The sequence below is a fragment of the Poromitra crassiceps genome (genome assembly GCF_964638095.1).
Source record: "Poromitra crassiceps genome assembly, chromosome: 29".
NCBI classification, from domain to species: Eukaryota; Metazoa; Chordata; class Actinopteri; order Beryciformes; family Melamphaidae; genus Poromitra; species Poromitra crassiceps.
The window spans coordinates 7,357,865-7,379,276 of record NC_139641.1 but is presented as its reverse complement, the minus strand read 5'-3'; the positions used below and the strand labels follow the sequence as shown (position 1 = coordinate 7,379,276).

General features: G+C 43.9%; 1 protein-coding gene across 1 annotated transcript in view; it reads left to right on the top strand.

The window, feature by feature from the left end:
• The window catches only part of LOC310800026 (phosphoinositide 3-kinase regulatory subunit 4-like), a gene marked incomplete at its 5' end in the record, with an annotated part of 72,920 nt that extends 55,395 nt beyond the window's left edge, over positions 1-17,525 (top strand). Inside the window, 6 exons of the mRNA XM_083662621.1 lie at positions 1,646-1,857; positions 4,456-4,587; positions 4,875-4,975; positions 10,771-10,859; positions 13,192-13,312; positions 17,311-17,525. Of these exons, the coding sequence (XP_083518747.1) occupies positions 1,646-1,857; positions 4,456-4,587; positions 4,875-4,975; positions 10,771-10,859; positions 13,192-13,312; positions 17,311-17,481 (826 nt within the window). The 3' untranslated portion in view covers positions 17,482-17,525. The remainder of the gene's footprint in view (positions 1-1,645; positions 1,858-4,455; positions 4,588-4,874; positions 4,976-10,770; positions 10,860-13,191; positions 13,313-17,310) is intronic.
• Positions 17,526-21,412: the final 3,887 nt, after the last annotated feature.

The following is a 21,412-nucleotide window of genomic DNA, read 5'->3' as shown; positions in this document are numbered from 1 at the left end:
AGCTATACACTAAATTACATAACATCCAGTGTGACAGTCAAGCAGACAGTCAGTGGCAGACAGACATCAGTCAGTGAGGTAGACAGGCGAAACACACAGTCAGTCAGAGAGACGCTGACTGACAGTCAGTCAGGTAGACAGGCAGACAGACAGACAGTCAGGTAGACAGACAGACAGTCAGGTAGACAGTGAGACAGACAGACAGTCAGTCAGTCAGGTAGACAGACAGACAGTCAGGTAGACAGTGAGACAGACAGTCGTGCAGACAGTCAGAAAGTCAGTTAGTCACTGACTGATGTAAGCTACTGACTGTCTGTCTCACTGTCTGTCTATCTGCTGACTGACAGTCAGGTAGACAGACAGTGAGACAGATTGACAGACAAAGAGACATGCAGACGGTCAGACAGACAAGCTAGCTAGTCGCTACGTTATACTGTACAACACCACAACATGAGCGGCAGGTTTGCCTCAAATATAACAGCTGAAAGCTAACGTTAGCTTGCAGGCTAACGTTAATGTAACGTTACCTAAACATCTGTTTTAGCTGATATAAGTTTGAAAGCATGGCCACATGGAGAGGAAAACATAAAAACGACAAACAACATAAAAAATAACGAAATAACGTTACTAACCAGAAAGCTGCAGAGCGGCACTGATCTCGGAGTATGTTTGTCCACTTTCAAACAGTTCGTGGATCAAGTTATGATAAGGTTCAAGTGCGGTCATAACTGCAATAAGTTGTCAAAACGTAACAAGCAAACTTCAGACCATACAACTCCTCTCTTCCTGTTTTCTGAGACTCAAACTTCCGCGGAAATGTCACGCATCCTCCTCTCCTCTCCTCGTTTTCCCAGCATTCACGGGGGTTTCCAAAAATATCCAAATATCACAGAAACAAAACAAAACAAATACAACTTGATTTTCCCCTTTTCCCGTTTAGTTTTAAAACAGAAAAACCTCCTGTTTTTTCGTTTTGGGATTTTCCGTTTTTCCGTTTTGGTTTTAAAACGGAAAAAGAAAAAAACGAAACCGTTATTTGGTTTTTCCGATTTGGTTTTGAAACGGAAAAATGAAAGAACACAACATACACGGATTCGGTGACAGTATTGCGATATTCAATGTCGATAATCGCTAAAGCCTAATTTGAGCTTCACCAACCTTTTGACTAGTCATGGAAGATATATATATATATATATATATATATATATATATATATATATATATATATATATAAATATATATATATATATATATATATATATATATATATATATATATATATATATATATATATTTTTTTTTCCATCCAATAAAAATTATTAATTCTCATCAAAAAGATGTCAAAAACAGCTAGTAAAGGGTTAACTAATGTAGGCGGGACCAACCTGGGGGTATGTGCCAATCAGAGTCCTGATTGGCTCTGAGAGGCTGTTTACAAATAAGCGACTTGTCTGAGCTGGAGATAGCCCCTGTTTGACTGCAGTTTTTCACTCTCTAAATACCTTCAATTCTGTTGATTTAACATGGCATCATGTAGAAAATGATTGTTCAAACAAATCTTGTGTTCAACTTAATTATATTGTTTATTCCTAAAACCACAGATCATAGATCAGATAGCTTTAAAACTCTTTACCCCTCGCTGCAGAACCCTGGACCTGCAGGAGGACGGCTGTGTGGTGGACGTGCAGCACTTTAACTCGGGGGCCCAGTCGGTGCTGGCGTACGGCACGGTGAACGGCAGCCTGGTGGGCTGGGACCTCCGCTCCAACACCAACGCCTGGACCCTGAGACACGACCTGCGCCTGGGCCTCATCACCTCCTTCACCGTGGACATGCACCAGTGCTGGCTCTGCCTGGGTACACACACGTGTGTCTGTGTGTGTGTGTGTGTGTGTGTGTGTGTGTGTGTGTGTGTGTGTGATGAATGAATGAATGAATGAAAGTTTTATTTACGTGTCAGGACAAATTACATGACCCATCCCACATGGGATTATCAGACACATCAACATAAAGTAATAGAGAGCCGCAGGGATGACGTATTTTTGTAGTCAGAAGGCGGAAGTCCCGGACTTCCTGGTTCTTCACTGTTTCTGTCTATGGGATTTTTGAATGGGTTTTTGCCGCGATGCTTCAAATAATCTCTCTGGGCAACGCAAGATTATTCAAACGCAAACGCAAAACTCCCATAGGCGAAAACAGTGAAGAACCAGGACTGTTAGCATCGATGATTTCCGGACTCGTTCCTGCGGCTCTCTATTACCATATCGATTCCGCTGCATAAACAATACATTCAGGAAATGGACAGCAAAACACAGATTTAACTACAATATGTAGTAAGTAAAATATATGAATTATCTATTATGTCATCTTTTTCCTCCTATCCCACACGCATATGAAATATATTCGGAAAAGGCGAAGATGTTGTCAAAAAGAAATTATGGCTCCTTCTTCAAAATCTAACAGGTTTAGCTGAGGGGAGTGAACTTTTTAAAATAGTATCTCTCGTAAATAAGTCGTGATAGAATGGGCGGTACAAAATAAAATGAAATTCATTCTCCACTTCCTTCAACTCACAATATTCACAAATCCTATCCTGTGTGTGTGTGTGTGTGTGTGTGTGTGTGTGTGTGTGTGTGTGTGTGTGTGTGTGTGAGAGTGAGACTGTAGCCACTGTTGCCGTTATTATTAATATTAATATTAATATTGCCGTTAGGAAGGCCCGCAAATGAGTCAGCGTTGCCTTTTCACACAGAAAATGCTTTTACACGGCGCGAGGAGGCATTCCGCCATGACGCTCTATCGTTGCCATGGAGATGTGAACAGCTGTCGAGGGAAATAGCCTACAAATATTGTGTATATGGTCAGAGGAAATATCCTCACCTTACGAGTACGACTTGCAGAGAGATCTATCAGACGCACACACCAAAGAAGAAGAAAGAGCAAAACTTGGGCACGCTGGTGCGGGCGTATAGAGACAGTCCGCATGTCTGGGAACGCCCACAAAATGTTAAACGGCTGGCGCGCGAGTGGGGTAAAACCGCCCATATATCTCATGGGCTGACTCACCAAAAGACGGTGCTGCGGCTCTAAACTACAGGTTTGGGGGTTCTAGAGCAGAACACAAGACGTCTGCTCAGATGTGCGTTTACTGCGGTGGTTAAATCCCCGATCGTGTCTGCCTGGGCTGGGCTATCAGCTAAGTTCTAACTTTGCTGAATGGATAGAACGGGGGAATTTACCCCACCCTGACCACGCCCCCAGCCAGGCTGAGCCAGCTAAACCAGCGTCTATGACGAGACGTGGCCTCAACCTATTGGGAGAAAAATGAAAAATAGAGTGTCCTCTGACACATCAGGTCTTGAAGCTGATTATGTCCGAGGAGTCTATTTAACGAGCAGCTTATGTCCAACGAGTCTATTTAACAAGTTTATTATAATACATTATGTCCACCACTTATAATACTTATAACCCTTGTTATAAGTTTCCATGCATGATTATAAACATGTATAAATAGATTTATAAATGCATTATAATGTGTTATGGAATATGTTCATAATACATTATAGACATGACCATCATAGAAAGTGTTACCATTTTGTTTCTTTAAATGTTATGACTAAATTAGATTAGGTTGGACTAGATTAGATGTCAAGATTAGACTAGACTAGATGACCATATTTCCTCTAATAATGCCCGGTGATCAATTAAAAGCAACGGAAAGGGATAAGCAAGGGAAACGTGCCTAATGTAACTGTAGCTTGTAGTAATGTCCAAGCCTGCTTCAAATAAACCCTCTGCAGTTGAGGTGAATAACGGCCGGGGGGCCAATATTAGAGGAAATATGGTAGTTTAGGTTAGTTTAGACAAGACTGTCTGTAAATGTAAAGGAATCTTAATATCACCTAGCTACCTAACTAGATACTTGCTTAATAAGGTATCTCATTTTAATATAGGTGACTGAAAAATAACTTTCAGACGTCCTCATGCTTAAAGTTAGGATCGCACGCGACAGGTCGCACTGGTGCTGTTTCCATTGAATAGGCAGACTTTTTCTGACCAAGCTTGATGAAGTTGCTTCCCAAAGCATTTTGGCAATAAATTAGTATAAAACTGCATGTTATACTTGTATAATCCGGACAGGTCGAGGCTTCACAGGCTAACGTTTCGTTAGCTGTTTTTACAGTACGCTTTTAATTTGAAGCTAGAAAAGGGAAACGGTAAGTGTGAAGTGAGAGAATTGACAGACGCTGTCAATTCAATCTATCACACCATTTCCCTTTTCCGCCTTCAAATTAAAACTGTAAAACCCAGTAGGAAGCATCCTACCATCGTTCAAAAGTGACTTTCCTGACACCTTACAAACAACTGACAAGATGATCTATACCAGCCTTAAAAACGTCAAACCGTATCGTCCGTGTGAGATGTCCTAGCTCTCAGTCTCTGCTTCCTCTTCAGGGACGAGCAGCGGCACCATGGCATGCTGGGATATGCGGTTCCAGCTTCCCATCTCCAACCACACCCACCCGGCCCGAGCACGAATCAGACGGCTGCTCATGCACCCACTCTACCAATCCTCTGTCATCGCTGGTGAGAAAGGCTCCATTTTACAATTCTAAATATATTACAGGTCTTTTCATTTAAATTGAAGGTTTCGAAGCGGCACAATATAATAAAAGATATGTCTCTGTCTGTCTGTCTGTCTGTCTGTCTGTCTGTCTGTCTGTCTGTCTGCCTGACTGTCTGTCTGTCTGTCTGTCTGTCTGTCTGTCTGCCTGTCTGCCTGTCTGTCTGTCTGTCTGTCTGTCTGCCTGCCTGTCTGTCTGTCTGTCTGTCTGTCTGTCTGTCTGTCTGTCTGTCCGTCTGTCTGTCTGTAGCTGTCCAGGGGAATAATGAAGTGTCTATGTGGGACATGGAGACTGGAGACCGCAAGTTCACCCTGTGGGCGAGCTCTGCACCCCCGCTGTCTGAGATGCAGGTAGGGGTGTGTTTGTCTCATTTGAATATGGAACGCACGGTATATCTGCAAACATATTGGTATCCGATGAGCAAAATAACAGCAATGTTTATCGGTATTAGGAATGTTCGATATTGGCTTTTTTACCGATATCCGATAATGTCCAACTCTTAATTTCCGATACCGATATCAACCGATATCAACCGATACCGATATAAGCGGGCTTTTTTTTCACCAAAATTTCAGGTGGTGGCCCAACGGTTAGAGAAGCGAGCTTGTGACCAGAAGGTCGTCGGTTCAATTCCCGGGACCGGCAGCATAAATCTGGGTGGGGAAAGTGAAAAGGCAGCGCTTGCCCCTACCTCATTACCACCACTGAGGTGCCCTTGAGCAAGGCCCTTAACCCCAACCGCTCCAGTGGAGCTGCCCAGTGGAGCTGCCCAGTGGCCAACAGATCAGACTGTGGTTGTACTGGTCAGCTTCCAGGTATGAATGTGTGTGTGAATGTGAACAGGGCACTCCTGAAAAAGAGAGCATTGCTCTCAGTGAGACTCCCCCTGTATATTAAAAATATATATATATATCGGCATGAAAACCGATACCGATATTTTCCGATACTAATTTTTTATGCTAATATCGGCCGATAATATCGGTAGGCCGATAATATCGGACATCCCTAATCTGTATCGGGCAAAAGTAAAAGCTGTCTAGCTCTCCTCTCTGCCAACTATTTATCCACGTTACATAACCATAACATCGCACACGCTTTCTGAAAGCTGTTGAATATGACCAGGTGCTGCATGGCACGCTGATCAGTCTTTCCATTCCGGTAACGTTACAATGCTGCAAATAGCTTTTATTTATAATTATCAGCTATCAGGTAATAGTGCACTCAGTACACTGCAAAAAATAAGAAGAAAAAACGTACACTGCAAAAAAAGTACACTGATTTTTTTTTTTTTTTTACTCCATTTTGATCAATCAATTTGTCGGAGCTGGGTCGATTTCTGGTCGACCAGGATCATCTTTGGTCGAGGGCAGCCCTAGCGGCTGTTATTTTTTATTTTTATTTTTGAAGTATGCGCATTGAGAGCCTTAACGAGCCTTAATGACTTGCAGCTGGTGGGGGGCGGAGTTTCTGCAGACAGGAGCAGGAGCATTTTCTCTGTGAGGTAAACAGAGAGAGAAGGTGAAACACTGGCCATGTGCTTATTTTACCGAGATTATATATGATACAAAGTGGGTTGATTACCGGTAAAGCCATGCTTTAAGGTCACTGTGACCTCACGGATACCATTTTCAAGCTTAACGCGATATCGTTAACGATGCAGCCCGTCTGGTATTCAACCAACCCAAATTCTCTCACGTCACTCCCCTCTTCCAGGAGCTCCACTGGCTTCCCATCTCGGCCCGCATCAAATTCAAGTCACTGGTACTGGCCTACAGGGCAGTACACCAGTCAGCTCCCCTGTACCTGCAATCTATGGTCAGGTTCCAAACCTCTCAGCGCTCCCTTCGCTCCTCCACCAGTGCAGGTCGCCTCGCCCCTCCTTCGCTACGGGGGCTCAAAAGTCGCTCATCCCGATCTCGACTCTTCTCGTCCCTGGCACCTCAATGGTGGAACGAGCTTCCACCTTCGGTCAGGATGGCTGAATCACTGCCGATCTTTCGGAAAAGACTAAAGACACACCTTTTCAGGCTCCATCTGGGCCCTTCTTGATCTAACTTCGCTCTCTCTCTTTCTTTAAAAAAAAAAAAAAAAAAAATACTAACATAAACTTGTACCACTGTTCCTGCAGAAGTTGTAGTTGTCATAGACTGTGCTCCATAGTTGATTGCTCTTTTGCTGACAAAAATGTGTTATTGTAAGTCGCTTTGGATAAAAGCGTCTGCCAAATGACGTAATGTAATGTAATGTAATGATATCTCAAGAACGCCTTGACGGAATTTCGTCAGATTTGCCTCAAACGTCCACTTGGACTCAATGATGAACTGACTAGATTTTGGTGGTCAAAGGTCAAGGTCACTGTGACCTCACAAACGCCATTGTTAAGCTCGGTAACGCCATATCTCAGTAACACCTTGATGGAATTTCTTCACATTTGGCTCAAACGTCAAAGTCTGGACAGACATGGATGTCGACTGCTCAGTTGTTGGCGGAGGCATATGTGGATATATTATTTCCACAGTGCGGTCATTCTAGTTTCTATTTTATTTTAAATGTTTTATAGAACAATATACGAACGAGACGAACGGCTCGCTCAGACACCGGAAAAGTAAGTGGGAAAAAACTGGGGGTACGGTGGTGCAGTGGTAAGCGCTGTCGCCTCACAGCTCGAAGGTCCTGGGTTCGACTCCCACCTGGGACGCTGTGAGCGCTGAAGGAATGCGTGCCCGTCCGCATGTCCTCGAGTGCCCACCGCCCGGGTGGGGTCGTCAAAAGGGCCTTTCTGTGTGGAGTTTGCATGTTCTCCCCGTGCCTCCCGGGGGTTTCCTTCATATAGGAACCCCCTTCACCAAAACATGCAATATCCTGATTGCTAATGTGGTGCCTCCTCTGGTCGGAGGGAGGGGAACTGGTTGGAATAGCGTGAACCTCCCACGTGCTATGTCCTACCGGTGAAGCTTCCCCTGTCAGGTGAAAAGAAGCGGCTGGCTAACTGCCCATGTCTCGGAGGAAGCATGGAGCCAGCTTCAGCTCTCCCCAGATCGGCAGAGGGTGGAGCAGCAACCAGGATAAATATAAATTCAATTAGCACTAATGGGGGATAAAAATGGGATAAAAAATCGCATACATACAATAACATACATTATTGACATTCAACATTACAACGTGGTGCTATCAGCCGCATTATGTGTTTATAAGAGATATATAGTGTGCATGGGGTCCCACACAAGGGGTCCATGAAATACCAGCCAGGCAAACCATCCGTCAACCTCAGGCACTTGTCATTCTTAACTAGGGATGGGCATTTCTAGCAAAAACACTATTCGAAATTCGCTGGCCAAATTCGAATTTAATTCGAAATTCGAAAATAAAAATAAAAATGTAATTTTTTTTTTTTTTTTTTTTGTGAGTGAAATGTTGCATTGTCTCCCCTGATTCTAAGTCTACGGCTTTATTAATTAATATAAAAAGCTTCTGCTGTGGATTTTTAGCTCAAACAAGCATTGCACCACTGAAGTAAAGAACATGTTACATGACATTGACATTTTCGAAAATAAAAAACAGTTTTGACAATCATGAGTGGTTCATTAAATATTTAGTAGGCTCAGGTCTGAGTGCCAAAGGGGTGCCAAAGTCACCCCCTCTCCCTCTTCATGGGATTTCATCCGCCATTCATTTTTCCATAAACCTTGCTTAAAATGCTTATAAAAATTGTTTTACTTGCTCAAACCAAGCGATTTGACTATACTTAGAATCAGGGGAGACAATGCAACATTTCACTAAAAAAAAAAAAAAATTCCGAATTTCGAATTTCAATAATAAAAGTCGACCTTGATAATAACAACGATTATTCGAAAATTCGAAATTCGATGCCCATCCCTATTCTTAACCTCGTCAAAGTAGCCCAAAAACGGCCCCCGGATATTTGAGAACCTTGTAACTGCGTTGGTTCTCAGGCACCTGAGTCTCTCTCCATCTGTATAACAGAGATCATGTCCGTCAGCCACACCTAAAAAGAAGGTGAGGAGGACTTCCATTCCTTCAGAATAAGTCTTTTGGTGACAGTTGTCCCCAGTGTCAGTGAGACTGTTGCACAGCTGTAGGGAAGTTCAGAGATGGACTCCGAGCAGCTGAAGATGAATCACTGTCCAATTAAATGAATGTCTGCAAAACTGTTGACTACAAATGAAAAGTGCACTGAAAAACAATGCTGATTTATTTTGCACATGATCTCACACATCCGAAAACTGTCATTTGTATCCTGAACATATGTAAAACACATGTGGGTTGAGGCAGTGTAGTGATGGACGTGTTTGGAGGGAGTTTCTCTGGAACTTCAAAGTGCAGCTCGCTCTTTCTGAAGGCCAAAGCAACCGAGGAGAAACCGGACTGTGTTCAGTTTGTTGGAGAGGCAGACAGTGACACTGATTACTCGGCTCACACCGACTCCACTCTGCTGTGTTGTGACCCGGTCTAGGGGTTTTGACCACAACATAAAACTTAGACACTGACAACAATGACAAGCTATGCGTGATTTTATTTTCACACGTAAAAAAGATAAACGGGGACACTGGACTCTCTACTCTCACGCTAACAGAACAAGCTAACTTAAGCCTGAGGAGTAGGCCGAAGCCAAGGCTAGAGCAGGCATTGGAAGCAGCAGCTAATACATGAGGTTGAGTCCAGCATCACAACACATGACAAAATGTACCAAACAGATTAACAATATAAATAGAATAAATTATTACTGCAATGTGGCTAGACAGAGCTACCAAGCTACCCCAGCTTCCCAGTTGTCTAAGCCCAAAGACAAAGTGGCTAAGACAGAGCTACCAAGCTACCACAGCTTCCCAGTTGTTTTAAGCACAGAGATAAACACAAAAATCACAGTTTGGAGGAGCAAGGAGGCAACATGGAGGGCCAGTGTTAGCACTACTCAGCTAACACCAATCCCCCAGTGCCATCTTGAAAGCACAGGAGTTATATAGGGGCCTGTCCCTGGAGTGGCCAATCCCCAGCGACGATGTCATCAGCCAATCTCCACTGGCCAGCCAATCCCCTACTGCAAACACACCTGCAGGGAATAAACGTGCTCACACAGCAGAGTCCTCACTCTCCACCACACACAAGAGACAAAGATCCTCCCACAGAAGTGAGGTCTCACTCCACACAGTTACAGAAAAGCACAAGGAATAAAATACTACAATTACGGCCTAAGGCCGTAACAGCTGTCTGTGGAATGTACCTGAGATAAGTGTTTAGATATTCTTTTTTCTTTTTCTTTTTATAACTTTCTTTATTTGTTTATTCATTTTTATAAAAAAAATATATAAAGACATCACAGTTAGCGATTTTTGAAATGGAAACTATGTCTATGTAAACGTGAACTCACATTTCATTTTGTTTGTCGTTTCCATCTGGCCCCATGCCCTGGGTGGGATACTAGCAGAAACTGCAAAGCGGACGAGCCAATCCGGGACCCGCCTCATAGTTGACATTGTGACCGGCCAATCAGGAACAGTAATGGCCGAACAGTAATGGCCGCCTCCTTGCCCCTGTCCCCCTCGAGGAGTAATGTCAGCATTCGTCGAGTTTAAACAGCCACAAAGTGCAGTTATTGCAGAGATGGAAAATGTTTTTGCCCATTCTCCCGAGTGGATTTTGGTTTGACTGGATCAAACGCTGATTGGCTGAAGGAGTTGTCTGTCAAAGGCAAGTACACCCGCCCAACTTCCGCCCACTGCTAAACACTGTTGTGAAGGTTTCAGGGCAGACGGGAACGAAGAACGAAATGAAATGTGAGGTCACGTGACCAGCTGGTTTACCAGGCTAATGTGAGGTCACGTGACCGGCTGGTTTACCAGGCTAATGTGAGGTCACGTGACCGGCTGGTTTACCAGGCTAATGTGAGGTCATGTGACCGGCTGCTTTACCAGGCTAATGACTACCAGGCTGGCAGCTAAAAATGGTGCGTGTGAAGTCAGAAAGTAATGGAAGTAGAACACATGCATTGCTGATTTTGTTATTTTGATGGTAAGCACTAAAAGCACCAGCCTTATCCTTTTAGGTCATTTGTGTTGTGTGTGTGTGCTTGTGTGTGTGTGTGTGTGTGTGTGTGTGTGTGTGTGTGTGTGTGTGTGCGTTGCAGCCATCTCCTCACAGTGTTCATGGGATCTACTGCAGTCCAGCTGATGGGAACCCGCTGCTCCTGACCGCCGGCTCCGACATGAGGATCAGGTCTGAACCAGTCAAACCTCCACACACACCCAGTCACTCACTCACTGAAAACTCACTGCAGCCTCACTGCAACCTCACTGTAGCCTCACTGCAGCCTAACTAGCCTCACTGCAGCCTAACTAGCCTCACTGCAACCTAACTAGCCTCACTGCAGCCTAACTGTAGCCTCACTGCAGCCTAACTAGCCTCACTGCAACCTAACTAGCCTCACTGCAGCCTAACTACCCTCACTGCAACCTAACTAGCCTCACTGCAGCCTAACTGTAGCCTCACTGCAGCCTCAATGTAGCCTCACTGCAGCCTCAATGTAGCCTCACTGCAGCCTCAATGTAGCCTCACTGCAACCTAACTAGCCTCACTGCAGCCTCAATGTAGCCGCACTGCAGCCTAACTAGCCTCACTGCAGCCTCAATGTAGCCTCACTGCAACCTAACTAGCCTCACTGCAGCCTAACTAGCCTCATTGCAGCCTAACTAGCCTCACTGCAACCTAACTAGCCTCACTGCAGCCTAACTAGCCTCATTGCAACCTAACTAGCCTCACTGCAACCTAACTAGCCTCACTGCAGCCTAACTAGCCTCACTGCAGCCTAACTAGCCTCACTGCAGCCTAACTAGCCTCATTGCAACCTAACTAGCCTCACTGAAGCCTCACTGACACCTAACTAGCCTCACTGTAGCCTCACTGCAGCCTAAGGGTGCTGACAGGGTTCTGCGCAACCTCGACCTGGAGCCCTGCCGCCGACTAGCGGCGACAGCGAGACTGTGCATACTCGAACGTAACTCGGCGCGTTGACTGCGCTACACGTCCGAAACAGTTATCGTGTCGTTTACCAAGAACTTGCAATCATGTCGGTGGGGGGACATTTTATTGTCCCTCCATTTCAAAACTCATTCCGGTGAGCCTGCAGAAGGCTTTGCTAGATGAGGGACAAGCACTGTTAAATGAGGAAATGCCATTTCCTCATTCCTCACAACAAGTATGTCCAATCACAGCTCTCGTGCTGGTCACGTCACGTCCGCATTGACGCCACGGAGTCACATTTTTGAGGAGCTGCACGCCCCCTCGGCCGAGCTGCGCCGATAGGACGGCCAGCTGCGGCGACCCCCTCGGCGTAGTCAGCGCCGGCGATTTCGCGTGGGCATAAAACCAGTTTAACTGCTACAAAACGTCTCTTGCAGAATTCGGTGCAGTTGCATTTGTTTTGTCCCTGAGCCAGTTGGATAAAGACATACAGCGGTGGTTCTCAACACGGGGTCCGGGGACCACCCAGGGTTCCTTGAGGGGGTTCCACAAAAAAACATTTGAGCATCACTGAAGTACACAGATATAAACAGAAATCTACATGGAGGAGATGATGTAATAAATAAACATCCAGAGATCATTTAAAGCAGAGGAGATGAGACTCCCCGTCATAAAGACATGCTTTACGGCTTCAGCTTGACACCAGCTGCCTCACTAAACAGCTTAGCTATTTGTTTGTTTCTGGGTTCCATGGCAAAGAGATTAGTATTGGTATTTGAAGGTCATCTTGGGAGTAGGGTGGCGGAAAACATTTGTCTGTCTTCACTCTACATCTGTGGAGGAATGACTGATTATGGATATTTTACAAATTCTACAAAAATGTTTTTGCTAATTTGCATAGTGTCTTTCTCAATGAGGTTTTTAAGTATTGGGGGCCCGGTGGCGCAGTGGGTAAGCACTGTCGCCTCACAGCTAGAAGGTCCTGGGTTCGATTCCCACCTGGGACGCTAGGAGCGCGTGCCCCGTCGGCATGTCCTCGAGTGCCCATTGCCCGGGTGCGGTCGTCAAAAGGGTCTTTCTGTGTGGAGTTTGCATGTTCTCCCCGTGCCTCCCCGGGGTTTCCTTCATATAGGAACCCCTTCACCAAAACATGCAATATCCTGGTCGCTGAAGTGGTTCCTCCTCTGGTCGTTAAGGGCGCCTGTTCGGAGGGAGGGGAACTCGTTGGAATAGCGTGATCCTCCCATGTGCTATGTCCTACCGGTGAAGTTTTCCCTGTCAGGTGAAAAGAAGCGGCTGGCTAACTGCCCATGTCTCGGAGGAAGCATGGAGCCAGTTTCGGCTCTCCCCAGATCGGCAGAGGGTGGAGCAGCAACCAGGATAAAAAAAAAAAAAATTAGCACTAATGGGGGATAAAAATGGGATAAAAAATGGGGTGGGGGGGGAGGTTTTTAAGTATTGACAGGTGAAGTGGATGTTGTATTGAAGCCACACGTTGTGGTGCCTCCCTCTCTCTCTCTCTCTCTCTCTCTCTCTCTCTCTCTCTCTCTCTCTCTCTGTCTCTCTCTCTCTCTCTCTCTCTCTCCAGGTTCTGGGACTTGGCGTACCCAGAGCGCTCGTACATCGTGGCGGGAGGAGCCAATGACTCGCTGCACTGCCCCTCAGTCCTGTACAGCCGCAAGATCATCGAGGGCACCGAAGTGGTTCAGGTGAGCAGACCAGACCTAGTGAAGTGGTTCAGGTGAGCAGACCAGACCTAGTGAAGTGGTTCAGGTGAGCAGACCAGACCTAGTGAAGTGGTTCAGGTGAGCAGACCAGACCTAGTGAAGTGGTTCAGGTGAGCAGACCAGACCTAGTGAGGGAAGGGAGTCTGATCATAATAATCATTGTTTATTTGATAATTAGGGCCTTGTTGAAAAGAGGATGTGGGGGTTGAGACTGTTGCCTGAGGGCGTTTTCACACCTATAGTTTGTTTGCTCTGGTCTGAATCAAACTTGGAGAGTTTTCCCCTTGGTTCGGTTTCTTTTCACATGGGTGGGGGTTCTCCAAACCATGTGAGAACGTTCACTCTGCTTATTGGTCAGATGTGTCTGGGGGCGGGAGCAAGAAAGTCAATACAGGAAGTAGGTCCTGTGTTCTGGACTAGAGTCAAGTCAAGTTTATTTGTATAGCACATTTCATACACAGAGGCAATTCAAAGTGCTTCACATAAAATGGTACACAAGGAAATAAAAGAATAAGAGGATAAAATATACATTTAAAAGCATCACAACAGAAAAAGAGCATAAAAAGTGCATTAAGCGACAGGCGCAGCAGTTAAAAATGTCCATAACCTTTATAATAGTTGGACTCTAACCTTTATAGGCCGCACACATCTCCTAAAAAACAGCTGTCAGCAGTTCAAAGCGACGGTAAACATAAAAGTCTTGAGTCTATTTTTAAAAGTAAGTAAAGTTGGGGCAGATCTGAGGTCTTCAGGCAGTTTGTTCCAGCTAGCAGAAGCATAGTGGGTGAATGCGGCCTTCCCATGATTTGATTTGATCCTAGAGACAGTTAGTAATTTATTTATTTTATTATTATTATTAATTTTATTTATTATGTATTTTGGGCCTAGGCCGTTAAGTGATTTGTAGACTAGTAACAGTATTTTAAAATCTCTTCTATGACACACTGGCAAGAGCACATTGCTATGCAATTTAACATGGAGCGACGGCAGAGTTGGTATTTACGGAGATGTTAAAGTCCTGAAAGGTGACATTTTTTCATCTTGTGCAAACAAGTTATTATCTTGTGTGCATAAGACATGGATCTTGTGCCCATAAGATAAAAAATATATCACCTGTCGGCACAGGACTTTAGGGCCTTTTGGTAATAACTGTTAATGTTAATTAACATATTCTTTCTTCTCTGCCGGGCTTTACCAATAAACTGGACCATATCAAAAGCTCCCTTGCTAAAGAATAATTCAAGTCTGGGCTCATCCTGAAACCAGAAGGCCTCAGGGTGTGCACCAAACATCTTTTCAAAAAGACTTACCGGTAGTCTTAAATCGTCATACAGGGGGCAGTAAAACACAAAATGGATTAAATTTTCTATTTCCCCTAGGTCACAAACTAAACACAGCCTGTCCTCTTCTGGGACTGCGTTGGATCTGCCTGTCTCTAGTGCCGAGGGGAGGGTGCCGGATCTTAGTTGAGCACAGACTGACCTTTTGGCTCCGTATGGTTCTGGGCTAACGTTCTCCTTAACTCATTGAGTGCCAAGGACGAGTATGTTTGTCAATTCAAATACTAACGTAGAGTGCCAAGGACGAGTATGTTCGTCAATTGCGTTTTTTGACGGTGGGACGTGGATCAAAGCCTCTTACATCTCCTATAAAAATATGGGAGCTATTGAATGTGTATAACCTATTTTACAGACCCATTAGGTGGCGACAGTGCTCTCCAGATTAGAGAAAGGTCAGGAAAACAGCAGGAAAAAGCCCCGTGATGAAAGAGAAACCGCTCATGCTGCAGCCAGAGCCATATAGATTGCTCTGGCTGCAGCTGACGTTGGCTGCGAACAGCAGTCAATCCGCGCCCACAACTGAGCCTCTCTGTCTCTGCTGTATAGTTTCTCCACACGATTAGCCGCCAGAAAAGCAGCACCCGACGCCGAAGGGCCAAACCATTCTCAGCAGTCCGGTTTGGCTTTTCCGTGTCGCGCTGGGAGCCGGCGCACAAAAACGGAGCACTCCGAAAATAGACCTGGGTGCGTGAGGCTGTGTGTTAGTGTGGGGAGGAGTTTGCAGCTGAGGGGGGGAGAGGGGGGTGGGGCACGCAGGGCACCACACAACTACACCACGTCACTACATCAGAAAATATTAGCTTCAGACTCAGTGAATGTGCTTGAAATGCTTCATTTCACAAAAGGCGGAATATCTCAGCTTCTAATTTGAAACGCTGAAATTTGCTGAAAACAAGGTACAAGAGGTACAAGGTACAAGGTCAACTTTATTATCCCACAAGGGGAAACTCAGGTGGTAGTCAAACACGTCTGTTGCAGTACATGTCGTGTACACAGTGTACACAACATATACACACACACACGCAATATCAAAAATATAAAAACTACAACAGTGTCCTACATAGGTTTAAAAGTTACAAGTGCAAGTGCAAAGTGCATTCTGGGAGTGCATTGAGCACATTAAAGGTGCAGAGACTTTTAGGAATTACACAGCGGCATACAATGTCTAATACAGTAAGTGCAGTCCAAACAATATACACACAACCTATCTTCTCCGGCTCATAACTAAAGAACGGAAAATGGTATCAATAAACTTTTTTTTGCTGATGATACAATAGAATCTCCTCGTTCTTTGTGCGTGTTCGGTGTTTACATAGTAATATCACACAATATTCTGTGGGCCTCGAGAAATCACTGAAAACGCTCTGAAACTCTGGCACTGGGAGCGTCCGTTCTCCAAAAGTGGCTGGCACTCAATGAGTTAATAAGAGCATATGTGCGAAGTTTAGGTTTAAGGCAAATATCGGCTGCCCACTTCTCCTTGTGTTGCAGAAAAAGTTGATTTTTAAGTTGAGATACATCACATGGTAATCTGTTTGTGAATACATACTGCAGATCGCTTTGATAGAAACTGGACAGCATTTCTCGAGCCCAAGGATATTTATGAATGAGATTCCAGTTGACAACCTTTTTTGTTATCCTGTCCTCTGCCATTCTAACCAGTCTATTCCATAAGCGTACCATTTCACCTTTGTGTCTAACCTCACAAGGTTCCCAGCCCATATCAGCACAGATGGCCAAGTTTGGAGTCAGTCTGTGTACACCGAGAAAACAGCGAATAGCTCTATTCTGAATGTTATTACAGCAAGTATGTACTTTTGATCCCCACACTCCAGCTGCATCGTCCATCACTGGACACACACAGGATTTATATCACTGAGAAAAGGCATAGAAACCTACATAGAAACCTACTGTAGGTCTATAATCGTAAAACTATACTGCTCTCGGTTCACATTCCCACCACAAACGAACCGCTCCAGAGTTCGTTTGGGACCAGACAGAGACCACGTCCTCTAAAGGGTTTGGGTGTGGTTGTTTTGGTCCGCACCAAAGCTGTCTTAAAGGAACACTTCGCCCATTTTCAACCAGCTTTGTATCATTAGAACATCAGTAGTATATCAGAAAACTGTAAACGGTTTTGAAGTCTGTCATTTAATTTGACAGTTATTGAGTGTTAAAGTGTGGACCAGTGACATCACTGGTCCACACTCAAATTAATAACTCATTAACTCAAATAAACTCTCAATAACTGTCAAACTATTCATCATTCATCTAGTAGTACAAAGCTGGTTTAAAATGGGCGGAGTGTTCCTTTAACACCTGCTCAAACGAACCACACCAAGGGGGAAAACAAGCCAGTTCAATTTAACCAGACTAAAGGAAATGAGTGAAAAGAGAGAAACACTAGAACTAACAATCAGCTCCAACATGGACTCAGTGGTTTACGGTTATAACAGTTATATTAATTTGTGATACTGTATATTGAAGTTAAAACGATGCTCATTATCCTTCTGTCTGGTTTTCACCCGTGGTCTCTGGGCGTCAAGTTAAAACTAAAAATGTGTTGTTGGCGTGTGTGTGTGTGTGCGTGTGCGTGTGTGCGTGTGTGCGTGTGTGTGTGCGTGCGCGTTGCATTTGCAGGAGATCCACAGTAAACAGAAGAGCGGGACGGTGGAGGACTCGCCGCGGCGCGGCCCGGACGCCCTCCCTGTGGGACACCATGACATCATCACCGACATCGCCACCTTCCAGACCACACAGGGCTTCATCGTCACCTCGTCACGCGACGGCATCGTCAAGGTGTGGAAGTGACCACGCCCACTACCCGTACATATGCACATTTGTCCCCGTCTTTATTCAAGAGTGCAGTCTTATCAATTTGATTGATTTACTGATTTCATGTTCCCAGGGGCGTATTTTCCACTGGGGACAGGGGGGACATGTCCCCCCCCACTTCTTAAACTGAAAAAATCGTGGGTAAACTGAAAAGAATCATGCTTAATACGCTACTGTTTGACCAGCCATCATGTCCTGGCTGAGAATGTGAATTGAGTTGAGTGAGCTATTCACCTTATGTTCAGACCTTACAGTGGGCCAAATTCTTCCGGGTCCTGTTAACTCTTCCGGCGGTCACGGCGCAAAATAAGAGAGCTGTTTTTGGAGCGGACAGTGCAGGGGGTAAAATAAAGAACGTAGCCTACTACTTTGAGCTCGGTACACAGCAAGCAAGCGAGGATCCACTGTTAGCCAGGTCAGATAACGTTATCGTCGACAATGACGAGCACTTTCTTGTAAAACATACCTGGACTCCAACAAAGAAAGCTTCGGATAGTTTTCTCTCCTCGGAGCGCTCGAGCCATTTACGTCAATAAGACCCGCAGACGTTAACGTAATTCCCTGGAATGCGAGACTTAACGAGCCAGTTACATGGCGTTGCATTCTTAGACATTGCCGTTTGCTTTTTTTTGGTATGTTACATACAATCGGCTAAATTATTAGTTAATTCAGAGTTAGATGATATTGGAGCAGCCAGCCATTTTATTTTATTTTATTTTTAGCGGAAGTTGTAACACGACCACACAACCCGGGTCAAATGGGCGTGGCTACATAAGGTGAATAGGCTACTCCAAAAGATTGCCATGGATGAGCGGACAGCTTCTATCATGCTTGGTTCTATGCTTGGACGGGGAGTCGCGGATATCAGGCCACTTAAAAGAAATCTCAGACTAAAAGAAAGCCTGTGCTGCTGCTGCAGTGCTGCCTGACCCACATGTGTAGACCACTGAGATATATAGGTGTAGTTGTAGGTGTATATAGGTGTAGACTGACAATAATGAAGCGCCAAAAACACTTAAATCAACTGTCTTTCTTTGGAGAGGCGATGAAAAAGAAGAGGAATATGAGTTGGTTCATTATTGGTTGTAAAACAGCCGGAGTTCTATGTAACTTGAATGTGTTGTCCACCTTAACACTAGAAGGACCAGAATTCCATAACTACCGGTACTAGAAAGACTAAGTGGTCATTTTGACCACTAGATTTAATGTAAACTCTATAATCTCTCATCATGATAAATACCCAATTGAGAGACTAATGCATTTATTGTGTTAAGATATATTTAAAAAAGACAAAACAACACCAAAATGTTAAAATATAGACTAAAAATAGGTCTATAACCCTGGGAAATAAAGTGAGGTCAAAATGACCGCCAATATGGTCTTTCTAGGTAAAAACGGTAATATTTTCTTTGCCTCTTGTGCAATTCATAAAACAACTATTTTAAATGACAATACAGACACTTTTAGGAAAAGTCGGTAGCAGCAGCATTGTACTTTTTAATCCAACAAAGCACTGTGGAATAATAATAATTATTATTATGTTATTATGTTATGTTATGTTGCATGTTGTGATTTTGTAAGGTTTCCCTTCAAACCCCGCTCTCGCATTCAAATAGCGCCCGCTCACGCTGCTCAAACTCGGTGCTTACACTCAAATGTATTGTTGCTTGGACAGACTTCCTGCTCTCGCAGTCAAACTGCTTCTGTGCGCTTCAGAAACTTCTTGGATTTTTTTCTCTATTTGCCGGCACAGAGTTTGAGTACAAGCAGAGCAAATCTAAGCGTGAGCGGGCGCTATTTGAGTGTGAGGGCGGGGTTTGAATGAAAGCCTTACACAATCTCAATATGAAATCAATAAATCATGCAATCGAATTGATAGGCTGCACCCTTGAATAAAGATAGGTAAATATCTCCATGAACACACACACACACACGCCTGCCCCCAAACTTCCTCCTGCAGTCTACGTTAGTAGATTTATGTAAATAAGGTGTTTTAAATCTGTTTGATTAATATAAATCGTGATCAGAAACTTGTACAAAATATGAAATCTAAATCATGAATTCATTTTGTTTTGTTTTTGTGTTTTTTTGCTGCAAAAATACCAATCACTGCTGATGTACCATGTGACATTTCACGGTTTGTCCAACAACTCAAACATGTCAATAAACTGCTGTTTGGCCAAACTGACCGCTGCCTGCTTTACCTCTTCTTCATATTCAAGCACAGAGCGCTGCCTGGAACACTGTTGTTATTATTGTACAGATCATTATTATCATCTGTATCACACAAACCATGGCAAAGGATCTGCGTGGGATCCAATATGGCGGCATCAGTGGGCCTGAATGTGGGGTTTAGCCCATAAGAGACCATGGGCCCGCTCTCTCAGTGATGTCATAAAAGCATTGTGACGACATCAGGGATGTCATACGACCGAGTCCCACTGATGATGTCATCAGTGATGTCATAAGAGCAAAAATCAAGTCCCAGTGGCAGACACTGAAAGAAGTGGGAGTCTGGCAGGACAGGTGATCCAGCATCCCTGAAGTATGCCATCAAGGAGCAGCATAATGCGAGCTGCAGGGTGGGCGAGCGTAGGTGCCTAGTTAAAGGAACACTCCGCCCATTTTCAACCAGCTTTGTATCATTAGAACATCAGTAGTATATCAGAAAACTAAACGGTTTTGAAGTCTGTCATTTCATTTGACAGTTATTGAGTGTTAAAGTGTGGACCAGTGACATCACTGGTCCACACTAACTCAAATTAATAACTCATTAACTCAAATCAACTCTCAATAACTGTCAAACTATTCATCATTCATCTAGTTTGACAGTTATTGAGAGTTGATTTGAGTTAATGAGTTATTAATTTGAGTTAGTGTGTTAAAAGTGTGGACCACTGATGTCACTGGTCCACACTTTAACACTCAATAACTGTCAAATTAAATGACAGACTTCAAAATCGTTTACAGTTTTCTGATATACTACTGATGTTCTAATGATACAAAGCTGGTTGAAAATGGGCGGAGTGTTCCTTTAATCAGATAAGTAATTTTCTGGTAACATATCTGTACTTTTACTCAAGTGTGGCTTTCAGGTACTTCACAAAATCGGATACAATGCTACTCTCTACCTATTCTAAGCTGAGGACCATGAACTACCCTGGAACAGTTGTATTGGACTGCGAGTACACAGATGTTTTTGTCCAAGCGGCTTTTGTCTCACAGCAACTCCAAGGTGATCTGCTGATTAAACGATTGAACATTGGTATAAAATTACAAGATGTAGACTAAACATGCCGGAGTGTAGGGAAATTGTTAATTTACACCCATAGCCCTAGGCAGGTAACAAAAGCAGAAACATTACAAGTGACAATATATACAAATGCAAATGTATAAATACTGTATACATACGTAGAAAAAGACGAAATACATTGTGCAACATGTCAGGTTAAAAGTGACCACAGTTCTGGTTTGCCTTAATGGGTCTTAAAAAGTGGGATATACAGTATAGTGCAGTGATTCCCAACCTGTGGTCCGCGGCCCCCTGGTGGGCCGCGAAGGTATTGCAAGTGGGCCGCCAAATCATTTCCAAAAAAGTATGATTTTTGAAAAAAAAAAAAAAAAAAACACAATTTTTTTTTGTTGAAAGATTTTGAAAAATCATACTTGAAAAAGTATGATTTTTGTTTCTTTGATGTTATTGCTTTTGCTTGAATTGAAGTTTCATCTTTACATCATCTTTATATTGGGTTTGTGTTTATTTGTAACCCTATCGATTTAATGGGCTTTCTTCTGATATTTGGATTTTGTTTGGATCTGATATTGGATGTCAAATTGTTATGAGAATGCATTTTTCCATTGTTGAAGGATACCGTTATTTATTAATCATTTGTTAATTAGCCTGTTA